Source organism: Zingiber officinale, chromosome 2A (assembly GCF_018446385.1).
Source record: "Zingiber officinale cultivar Zhangliang chromosome 2A, Zo_v1.1, whole genome shotgun sequence".
Classification (NCBI taxonomy): Eukaryota; Viridiplantae; Streptophyta; class Magnoliopsida; order Zingiberales; family Zingiberaceae; genus Zingiber; species Zingiber officinale.
The window spans coordinates 137,854,358-137,865,432 of NC_055988.1; the positions used below are offsets into that span (position 1 = coordinate 137,854,358).

An 11,075-nucleotide genomic window follows, 5' to 3' on the forward strand; every position below is an offset into this window, starting at 1 on the left:
TTTTTAACGCCCGATCAATCAATTCATTCATGCCTCTAGTTGATTGTTAATTTGATTACATCAGACTCCATTGCAACAATAACCTCAGTCGTCACTTGGCGGTCGGCTATAAACTGACTATGTGATTTACCTCCCTTCACATAATTTGGAGACAGATTATGAAATACGTTTGGGATAAACATAATCATCTTTTACTACAACAATAACCTCAGTCGACTAAAGTATCGTATCTCACCCATAATTTGTTATACAAATGTACTCATCTCTTAATCTTCACCAAAAATTACTTGTCTACCAAGATGATCCACTTTCAGGACTTCATGTGCCAAGGATTTAATAGGCCAAGAAACCTCACTTTTGGATTTTCCATGCAAAGAGGTCTTGCCTTCCTGACTTCCTCATCTTATTAAACATTTAATCCTTCTTGACCTATTGAGATATAATCCCTCGAGTATTTAGCCTTTGACATATCTTAACTTTCACTTGTCAAGTATATATTTTTTGACTACTTGGATTTTCATTGGCTAAGTATCTCATCCATAACCAATATAGACTTCCACTTACTAAGAATCCGATCCTCGATCTACTTTAAGGCTTTTACTTGCCAATTACCATGTTTTCAAACTACTTGATTCTCCACTTACCAAATATCTTATCTTCAATCTACTTGCATTTGCAATATCAAAGTCACACGCACAATTGAGACTCCATATAAGTAATCATATTATAATCATAAGTTAAACCTTTACTCAAATATTAAAACCACACATTATAATCATAAGTTAAACCTTTACTCAAATATTAAAACCATGTGCTTAAAGACATGATTGTTCTGACAGTCTTCCCCTCTTAAAATTTGACAACCTATAAGTTAGGTCATAGAAAAACAACTTTCATGTCTTGCAATTCACTTCTCCCCTTGTCGATAGATAGTAAGTGAAAGTGCCCTGTGAATCACACAGTGATGATTCTTCACCCCTCTCAAAGAGAAGGTTAACATACGTTTGGCGATTCACTTCTCCCCCAAAGTGAAGGCTCTTAACTTGAACCCATCACTTCTCCCTTTTTTATATGCATAAAAAATCTCCCTTCAATGTAACATGTCAAAAGTAGCTCAAATTTTATATGGCCACTTCTCCTCCTAGAAAAACCAAAAGATTTCAATACTCATAGTGGGTTCACTTGATAGTAGTTGTAGTTAATCAAGGTGTTCATTGAGATATAAGCCACTTGTAAAATCACATTGACAACTGTGCCGCTTGTTGAGAGAACTTGTCCGATCAAATCTCAAGATCAAAATTTCAACCTTGAATGGTGATAAACTTTTCAAACAAATGCTTGTTGTGAGATCCCCATGAAAAATCTACCACATAAGAAAATATAATTTTGGGTGCGCGTATGGTGCCTTTTTGAGAAACAATAGATAAATGTAATGGTCAATTGAATAAAGATTAAAGTTGAAGAGGTTCAAACTATCCACCAATAGATGTGCTAGTTAAGGAATGAGTTAAAAAACACATCCACAAGATGTTGCGACAATGCTTACCTAAGACAAGGGGAGCTAGTAGGTTAGTAGAGTTTGCAAGGAGCAGGAGAAATATGGATCTCAAATTTCTCCACACGGTGATGTACTCCTTTTAGTTAATCCTTAATCGAAATTCCATGCTTAATATTGGAACAAGTCCAATAGACAAACAATATATTCGATCGCAAAAAATATTTGCTTCAAATTCCAAATATTAAGAAAGAAAACATACGTTCGAATTCAAAACTTAGCCATATGCTGTGAAGCAAATGGGAAGCACAGCATCAATGAGAACAGAAAAAGTTTATCCTCTAAATTGAGTTTAGATTTCCATGAACAAGAACAAAGAGAAGATAAGCTAATCACGCAGTCTTAGGCTTGATTTTCTTCACCCTTGAGTACAGGAAAACTCCAGCAAGGGCGATCCCAGTACCTGAAATAGACAAGTTTTTTGATGAAGGAATCAGGAAGAAGACAAGGCGGGGTTTTCACAACCATTTTGGCTAGGTAGATGGACAATGTAAGTCTTACCAAGTGAATTGATGGGTGAAACCGGAGTCCTGAAGAAAAGGACGGAAGTGACGATGACAACAACACGCTTCACACAGTTGCCAACAGAGTGGGTTACAGGTGTTACTCTTGCGAGTATCATATATGAAACCTAAGAAACCAGGTTCAGTACATGAGTTAGACCTCACATATACATATTTTTCAACACAGCAATTTCATACATAATATTTTCTGCTAGTGTGGATATTGTCTTTGTGACATGTTGATTACTCTTTTGTTTACAGTTTTCATAGATGATAACCTTTCGAACGCTTAGATAAGACTTTGCTCTAATATGTATGCAGGAATATAAAATATCATACCTGCTGATAAGCATGGAAGCACATTGCAGCAATAAGTGATCTCAGATATAATTGATTAAGATCCAAACCCTGAAATATTGAACCAAACAAGAATAACAACATTAGATATTTGGGAAAAGTCATTCAATTGTTGATTGACTTGTAAGGCAGCAGAATGTAACTTCACATTATCTTAATGCTAAATCTATAAAAGGATAAATCTTCGAGACACTTACAGCAGACAACAAATATGTGGGGGTAACCTTGATGCCCTCCACAAACAAAGTTGCAGGAGCAAGAAGGAAAAATGACATGACAGTTATTATGGAGAAGAGATTTATGTTATCCAATGATTCCTGCAGAGCACAAACAAATTGCATGAAAACCTGTTTCCAGAATATTATCATTAATGTTAAATCCTCAAGAATTTTTTTTACCTCTTTCTTAACCATGACTTTCTTGCTGAGCACATTGCGAGATTGGAAGGTTACATTAGAAGCCATTGCGCTCCAGAATCCAGCCCTAATTAGAGTCAAAGAGATTATGTACAAAGAAAAACAATGGATGTATGCATATTTTCAAAGAAAAGAGAAGACAAAAAAGGACAGGGAAAGCTGCAACTGATTCATGCAAACATTACAAGGTTCTATATCTGTAAAAATCATAATCCCTACCAGTTAAAAGAAGCTTCAGTAAGAGAGGCCAAAGCAACACCACCAACAATGGGCATAAGAGATAATACAACCCATATAGTAGGCATCTGCAGACATCAATTAAGAAACAAAAAACAAAATAAAATATATTAAAGCTACAGGTTCCAAATTTGAGAGAAATTAGAAAAGTTTGCTGCTAGCTTCAATAGGCGACCATGAAGAAGATTGAATCATAAGTAAATCTAATTGTTTTATCCTATCTCAAATACATGAGATTCTGATTCAAGAGAAGTAAAGGAATCACCTCTCCTAGAAATAAGGCAGATAAAAGGACTGAGAAAAAGGGCTCCATAGCTTTGATTGTATGTGTGAATGAAACAGCAACCTTGCCAAGGCTCATATTTGTAAACAGGTTGCCCATTGTGTGGACCACAGCCAATGGTAAGATGGCAGCAAGCTGATGAGAATATATAGTAAGATAAAAGGTTGTCATCGATCTAGATTTTGCATCTCACAAAATAGTACCTGGGAAGCAGAAATCTTAGGACGCTTGTATAAATTAGTGGTCCACATGAACAAGACAAGGGTAGCTCCAACAGCAAATTGAACTGTCGTGACAGTAAGTGGGAATGGAAAGACCTTCAGAACCTGTGACATACACAGGTGAGTAGCATGACATTTATGGAAGATGAGATAACAGTAAACATAAAATCACCATATAGACATGCATAAGAGAAATTTCTTTCTATCTTTTTTTTTAAAAAAAGCATCATAAACATAACCTTATAGATATGCATTAGAAAACGACTTTCTTTCTTAATTTATTTATTTAAAGAAAAATCATCATTTAGAGCACAAGTGGTGTCTCAACTATGTTCACAACAAACTAGATATTTAGAAGACTCTAATTTATCAAAATTTGAAATAATGCAATCAACAATTGTTGTTTTATTCAATCATCCAATAACTAATAGTTATAACCCAAGAGTGAAGCAAAATATAAGATAGTTTCCACACTTTTTAACTGAAGTTGACTCACCGTTTGAAAAGTTTAATATTATCACGTCAAATCCATGCTATGTATAAATTGCATCAACAATTTCATGCATTTGATAGCAAATCAAAAACATAGTAATCCTAGTCTTAACATAACCCAATGAAGTGGACTTGCATAATATTTTTCATCTGGTTCAGATTTATATGCTGCTATAAAATGATCAGATACTTTTGACATGTAATGTTAGGCTTAGCAGATTGCATCCAAAATTATCCGCCGAAAGCAGTTCTCTACTGTTAGTTTTCTCTAATTTAAACTTTAGAATAGAGAGGCAGTGCTAGTCCAAAGCCATATCAAGTTCTAAATTCCCATATATTCACCACAAATATCCCATATGATCATGCACTAAAAAAAAATATTAAGGACATTCCAAAAATAATCCCATGAGGCCCAAAGATATGAGTCAAAGTAATGTAACACAACGAATGAACAAGGACACAAACCTCACCTAGAGGAGCATCTCTTAAACAGTAACATAACTGAAAGTTGTATTAACTTAAAGATGAAAAATTATAGGACTTTGTACTTCTTTTATAAATTCGACTTAACAACAAATGTGTAAACACATATTCTTATAATTATTCCCTGTATATTACCAAAACAGAAAAAGCTTCCAAATTAGCAAACATAAATCTTATTTAAAAGTTGTTGTGGACATGCCAATCTCAAACATTTTCTAGTTTATTTTATTTTATTGCAAATGCGTCAATCTTAAATTAATCTCCAATTTAATTTTTGCATTTATCTCCTTTGCAACGCCAATTAATTTCCTTCTTGCAATATTCTCCCTCACCAAGAAGAACTCAACTCTATTGAGTGGGGAGATGGAACTAAGAAATCAAGTTTGACATTGGTGCAACACAAAGGTGCGAGGTAGAGGTGCCTCTCTAGCTAGATCAGTTGAATCGTACTTTATTTATTCAAGAAGGGGGCAAGACGACAAAGCTCATCCTTGGCGATCCAAATGTCTTTAATCTCTAGAAGCCCTTTCCAACTACTATCTATGAGTGCTTCCCAAATTTAAAAAAAATAAAAACATGCATAAATCACATGATTCACCTTTTATAAATTCAAATGTGTTAAAAATGTTAATTCTGAATATTTCTTTTAGATTTCAATTCTACTTTCTACAAAATGGAGAAAATTTTCAAAGAATTTTCTAGTCAACAAGAGCCTTAGGTTGCTCCAAATTGTACTCCTTTGCATGAGATCATTATGTTGATCACAATCCAACTTGGCCATTTCCTATTGGGATTAGCAGACACTTATAAATATTCTCACAAGATCTCAGTCCTCAAAGGTTCTAACTGTGTATGGATAAAGTGAAGGAACATGATGGAAGAGTTTGTCAGAACAATCTTGCAGAATTTGAACAGTGAGTTGGAAGATGTTTAGTAGTCAAAAGCAAAAGTCTAAAATCTAAATTGCCTCAGTCAGAAGAGATTGTCAATCACGTCATAATCTCAATGGTTGTAAGTTGTATCCCTAACCCATACCCAAGTCTCATAGTAGTAGTAAAGGCAACAAAAGATGCTTATGAGGTTGGGACCAAGATTAATCGAGTGTCATATAAGAACAAGCAATTAAGCATCAATTAATTCCCATTAAACTCTAGTGGACTCAAAAATTCAGACAACACCAATCATGAGGTTTCATAGCTGACCTTAGTCCATGAACCAAACTTAAATGGTTGCAGTTCACAAAGGATTCTTCCCATTAAGTCTCTTTATGGTGATCATTATGGATCCAAAAAGACTTGGAGAATTGGTGAGGCAAATGAAAAGTAGTTAATGAGTTTGACATTATAAATCAAAGGGAGCTTTGGAGGGTTCACCAAATAGGAATGATGCTTGAAGCCAAAAGAAAGGGCAATTATTTATGTTCCAAAACAATGCAGTTCTTGCTAGTTAGAGTTGGACTAACAGAAGAGAGATCCAGTAGGAATGGGAGAATGTGAGTGACTTGATAGAGTATTTTCTCTGGTTTCTTTCAAACATGAGCAAAAACAGATGGGTCTGACTTCATGTGGTGCTAAGGGGACTGATGTCACACATATCATGGGGAAAGTGGTGTTTCTCAGTGGATTCTCACACATAGACCAGATGTAGCGGGCATCATTGAAGCTGCTCGGTGCCATGGGTGTTCAAAGTGAACAGCACAAGCAACCGGAGGTTGACAGTTGCATGGTGCAAGAGAGTGTGAATGTTATGGCCACTAGACCACTGGCAATGTGTCAAGAAGTGCAAGGGAGCTTTTGCAATTGTCACCAGTGTAAGGCTCCTTGCAGTTCTTCCTATGTTGCCCAAGAGAACCCACTAGAAGTTGATTGGATGAGTTGGGACAATATCATGATGACTACCATGATATAATCCTACCATCTAGAATTCAATGGTGAAATTATTTGGCCTTCTCATTCTAGGAAGTCCCCTACTTGTATCTACATTTGTTATTATATCTTTAAACTTAACACCCTATGCCATGTAAATATTAGGTCCCTAAGTGCATAATAATAAAAGGGTAACACCAACACAAGTTCCTACCTTGTTGAGGATAGGTATTCCAGTATGGAAGGAACATGTTGATTTAACCATAGTATGAAGGTTGACATTTTCACCCATGATAGATGGATCAATGCTAACTACGATAAGAAAAATCAGATGTCGATTGATCATATGAAATTAATGCTTACCTAAATCTACCAAAGAAAAGTAGTAAAAACAAAATTAAACAAAAATAAATAAATAAATAAAGCCAAAACTTTTATCTTGTGCTTGCCAGATTCACTTGAGCATCTTTTGGAATGTAAAAAAAGACTTGAAAGAAAAGGATCAGCACTACAACAGTTGCTGCTCATAAAAGAATATGGCCAAAAGCTGAAGGAATCAGAAAAAAGGAAATTAGCACGTACAAAACTACCGATCCGAGATCTAAAAGGCGAACATTTTTCTGTATAATAAATAAAACATAAGGATTCTGGGATCATTTAAAATGTAGCTCTTGGCAAACGGATCTGACGATCACAGAAAAGGTTTTACACAGGCTTTATTATAGCACAATCATCGGCAGAGGCAGCATCACATGAAGCAAGCACAGGAAAACAGGAAGAAATAAGAAAGGGGGAGTGTACCTGCTTGTTGTAGATGTTGAAATAGATGTTGAAGAGATACCAGAGGCCGAACAGAGCGCCAAGTTGCAGCGTCTGCAGAATCCCACCGGATTTGGAAGAAGCGTCACCATCGCCGGGCGAGGCGCTCTCGGGGACAGCGGTGGCTCGGCACGCGAGGGCGTCGTCGCGCCTCCGATCTGAAAGGGAAGGAAGGGAGACCAAAGAGCGGAGCGGCGGGAGGCCATGGAAGGAGGATGCGGCGGAAGTGGTGGCGAAGGAGGATGAGGCAGCGGAGAGGGGACGGAGGCGGAGAAGGGTTTGTTTCCGGGTGAGGGGATCGTGGGGTTTGGGGCGGAGGAGCGGAGTGAAGGAGGGGGAGAGAACGGCGCTCTGCATCGCTGGTTCTGGTGGCCCGGTAACTATAGAAGGGTGGCGAACTGGAAGAAGGTCGTCGGCGGCGGAGGAGCAGGAGGAAGAGGGAGAAGAGAGAAGCAAGCTCGCGGTTGTTGGGTGTGGGCACTTGAATACACGAAGTAGAGACGGAGTTTCCAAGGAAATGACCAAAAATAGTCCTCAACACTATTTGATATTTCCGCCACTTTATTTTATTTATTTTGGCATTTGTTATAAAAAGTTACTTTTAGAAAAATCTTTTTTCAATGCAGATCTCTAATTTTTTAAGATACTTTTAGACCTTTTAAAAGATTTAAAAAATAATCCAAAAAAACTCATATATGATTTTTTTTAAAATAATTAAATATTAAAATATTTTTTAAGAAATAGAGAAAAATGATGATTTTTTTAATTAGAACTGATATAATTTAAAAAATTGTGTCCAACTAATTATTAACCAGACTAAAAATTCCTTTGAAGCGTTGTTTAATTGTCAAATTCAATCTTATTTTAATATTAGCTTCATATTATTTTCTGATGCTCGGAATTCGAGTTTTAAATGAACTTATACAAAAGATAAATTTATTTATTAAATAAATAAATTTAAATAAATCGTTAAACTAAATAAATAAAGATGTTCAACTCTAATATTCAAAAATAAAAATTATGAATTATTCATAAATAATATTTATATATAAATAAATTTATAAATTATATTTATCAATAAAATCAAATTTAAAATATAAAAATTTCAAACGATTAAATAAACTTAAATTTATAGCGAGATAATTTCTAAATCAACTAATCTTAGTCTCTTTAAAAAAATTTAAATAAAACTTGAATAATTATTTGATTTAGCTCATTTAGTTTATCAAATAAACTCTTTAGAACCTTACTTGGCCTGTAATATTACAAGTGCATTTAGTATTTCTAATTCTATTACGATAATTTTTATTTTAGCATTTAATGAATTTTTTTATCAAAATTTAATTGATTCTCAAGATATATTATAATATTTTTTAAAAAACATATTGGGCATTTTACATAATAATAGGATACACCACCTTTAAAAAAAATTCTAATATTAAAATTTTAAAGACTCATCCGTTTTTTTAGAATTTTCTTCTTTTAGTTTTCCACCAACTTAATTTTTTATATTTATTTATCGGTATTTTTTTAAAAAAATCAATAGTTAAAAAATCAATAGTGTTAGAGTGTATACTAAAAGCCTAACTTTTGTATAAATATTTATTTAGAAATAAAGAATCATGGTCAAATATCTACATTTATTTGTAAAGTGTGGCTGTTCAATTAATTTATATTGTAGATAACATGGTGTGTGGTGTCACACATAGAAGATCATGTTATCAGTTCTTTATAAATTATAAACAGTTGCTCACGACTAAGATGGAAAGGAACAAACAATTGGAATAGTCGTAGTGTAATTAGGTATTAGTTTATCTTGACTAATAAATTACACGAGTATACTCTAAGTGTATTGAGTAGGACCATTTTAGGTAAGTTCTTTTTATACTGACTTGGTAAAAGAACTAGATCTTAGTTATTATGGAAGTGTGTGCTCTTAATACTAATATAATAACAAACACATATATTTAGTATTTATTTCTTTGACTTATTAATGAGTGAGATTTAGCTCGATAAATCAATAAGTCCGATAAGTTGGGAAATGATATTGCTTATAGTGTGTGTTGTTGATTATAGAAGGAAACTATGTCCTAGTAATATAGGTTGATAATGTCCCCAAGAGGAGCTCATAAGGATTGTCATGTCAAACCCTGCAGGTGGACTTAGTCCGACATGATGATGAGGTTGAGTGGTACTACTCTTGGACTAAGATATTAATTAAGTGAGTTGTCAGTAACTCATTTAATTCGTGGACATTCGACATCTTAAAAACAGGGAGACTAACACACTCATAATAAGAAGGAACCCAAAATGTAATTTGGGATTGATGCGGTAGTTCAATAATAATTCTTTAGTGGTATGAATTATTATTGATGAAATTAAGTTGTGTGTTCGGGGCGAACACGAGAAGCTTAGTTTCATCGGGAGACCAAAACCAATTCCTCCTCTCGGTCCCTATCATAGCATCTTGTATATAGAGATTTATATCCACCACATACTCACTTCTTACCCAACCCAAGGGGGCCGGCCAAGCTAGCTTGGAACTCAAGCTAGGGTCGGCCAAGACCCAAGGATAGAGCCAAGATAAGTGGCCGACCACATAGAAAATAAAAAGAGATTTTTATTAAAATTATTTCTTATGTGGATATCATGGTTTTAAAAGAGAGTTTAAAATTTAAATATTTCCTTTTATAACTTTCTAGAAAGGATTAAGAAAAGATTTGAAATCGTTTCTTATTTGTAGATTGAAAGGTAGATTTTATTTTTGATAAAACTTTCTTTTTTAAACCATGTTCATTATTTAAAAGAGAGTTTAAAAATTAAATATTTCTTTTATAAAGTTTCTACAAAAGATTAAGAAAAGATTTGATATCTTTCCTTATTTGTATATTGAAAGGGACATGTTTAAAAGAAAGATTTTAAATTATAAAATTTCCTTTTTATAATCCACCATGAAGGGAAAAATTATTGGAGAAATTTTTTTATAAATTTCCGGAAATAAATTAGGAAGTTTTAATTCTTGTGTTAATTAAAACTCTCCTTATTTGGGATTTTAAAGTGGCCGGCCATGTTATGTGAGAAAAGAAAATTGTTTTTTAATTAATTAAATTTTCTTTTTCATGGCAAAGGAATTAAGAAAGTTTTTATTTAAATTTCCTTATTTGCCAAGACCAAGGATTATAAAAGAGGGGGTAAAGGTGTCTTCATGAGAACAACTCTATTATTTTTCTCTCCCTCTCTTCCTTGGTGGTGGCCGACCCTTCAAGTTCTTCCCTCTCCTTTTTTCTTTCTTCTCCTTGGTGGCCGAATCTCTTCAACCTTTGAAGCTTGGAAGGTGGCCGGATCTTGCTTGGAGAAGGAGGAAAAGGAGGCTTTGTTTCTAGCATCCCTTGGAGCTTGGTGGTGGTGGCAGGACCTCTACTTCTCTTGGAGAATTGATGGTGGCCAGATCTAATTTGAAGAAGAAGGAGTTTGGTGGTTCTCGTCTTGGAAGATCGTTGCCCACACAATGTCCGAGATTATAAGAGGAATACGGTAGAAGATCAAGAGGTTATTTGCTTACAAAGAAAGGTATAACTAGTAATTATTTTCCGCATCATACTAGTTTTCTTTGTATAGTTATTTTTTGAAATACCAAACACAAGAAGGATATGATTCTAGAGTTTTCGGATTTATTTCGAAGTTGTGTTTCTTTTCTTTTATTTTTAGAATTTGTGATTCGATTGTTCTTTTTGGTTAAACCTAGAGTTATATAAGGAAATTAAATATTATCTTTCCTTAAAAGGCTTTGTCTAGGCGGTGGTGGATGATCCCATACCCAAGAAGGTCATGTGCCTCGCCATGT

General features: G+C 34.4%; 1 protein-coding gene across 2 annotated transcripts; it reads right to left on the reverse strand.

Annotated features, from left to right (window-relative positions):
* Positions 1–1,700: 1,700 nt before the first annotated feature.
* On the reverse strand, positions 1,701–7,759 carry LOC122042423 (phosphoenolpyruvate/phosphate translocator 2, chloroplastic-like). 2 transcript variants are annotated; one of them, XM_042602540.1, is made up of 9 exons: positions 7,214–7,756; positions 3,555–3,677; positions 3,334–3,486; positions 3,051–3,136; positions 2,814–2,898; positions 2,613–2,732; positions 2,398–2,466; positions 2,057–2,186; positions 1,701–1,958 (listed from the first exon to the last, which is right to left on the reverse strand). In XM_042602540.1, the coding sequence occupies exons 1-9, from the start codon at positions 7,586–7,588 to the stop codon at positions 1,888–1,890; spliced, it is 1,212 nt and encodes a 403-aa protein (XP_042458474.1). In that variant the 5' UTR covers positions 7,589–7,756; the 3' UTR covers positions 1,701–1,887. The 2 variants fall into 2 exon arrangements, with proteins under 2 accessions (XP_042458474.1, XP_042458473.1); XM_042602539.1 differs by having other exon boundaries at positions 2,613–2,898; positions 7,214–7,759.
* Positions 7,760–11,075: the final 3,316 nt, after the last annotated feature.

What these genes read in the sequence shown, in the direction of transcription:
- LOC122042423 (XM_042602539.1), bottom strand. Translation starts at nt 7,588, where the DNA reads ATGCAGAGCGCCGTTCTCTCCCCCTCCTTCACTCCGCTCCTCCGCCCC. An exon ending in CCACATATTTGTTGTCTGCT is followed by an intron (nt 2,467 to 2,612) that starts GTAAGTGTCTCG and finishes TCAATATTTCAG; the next exon opens with GGTTTGGATCTTAATCAATT. An exon ending in GCTTCCATGCTTATCAGCAG is followed by an intron (nt 2,187 to 2,397) that starts GTATGATATTTT and finishes CTGGTTTCTTAG; the next exon opens with GTTTCATATATGATACTCGC.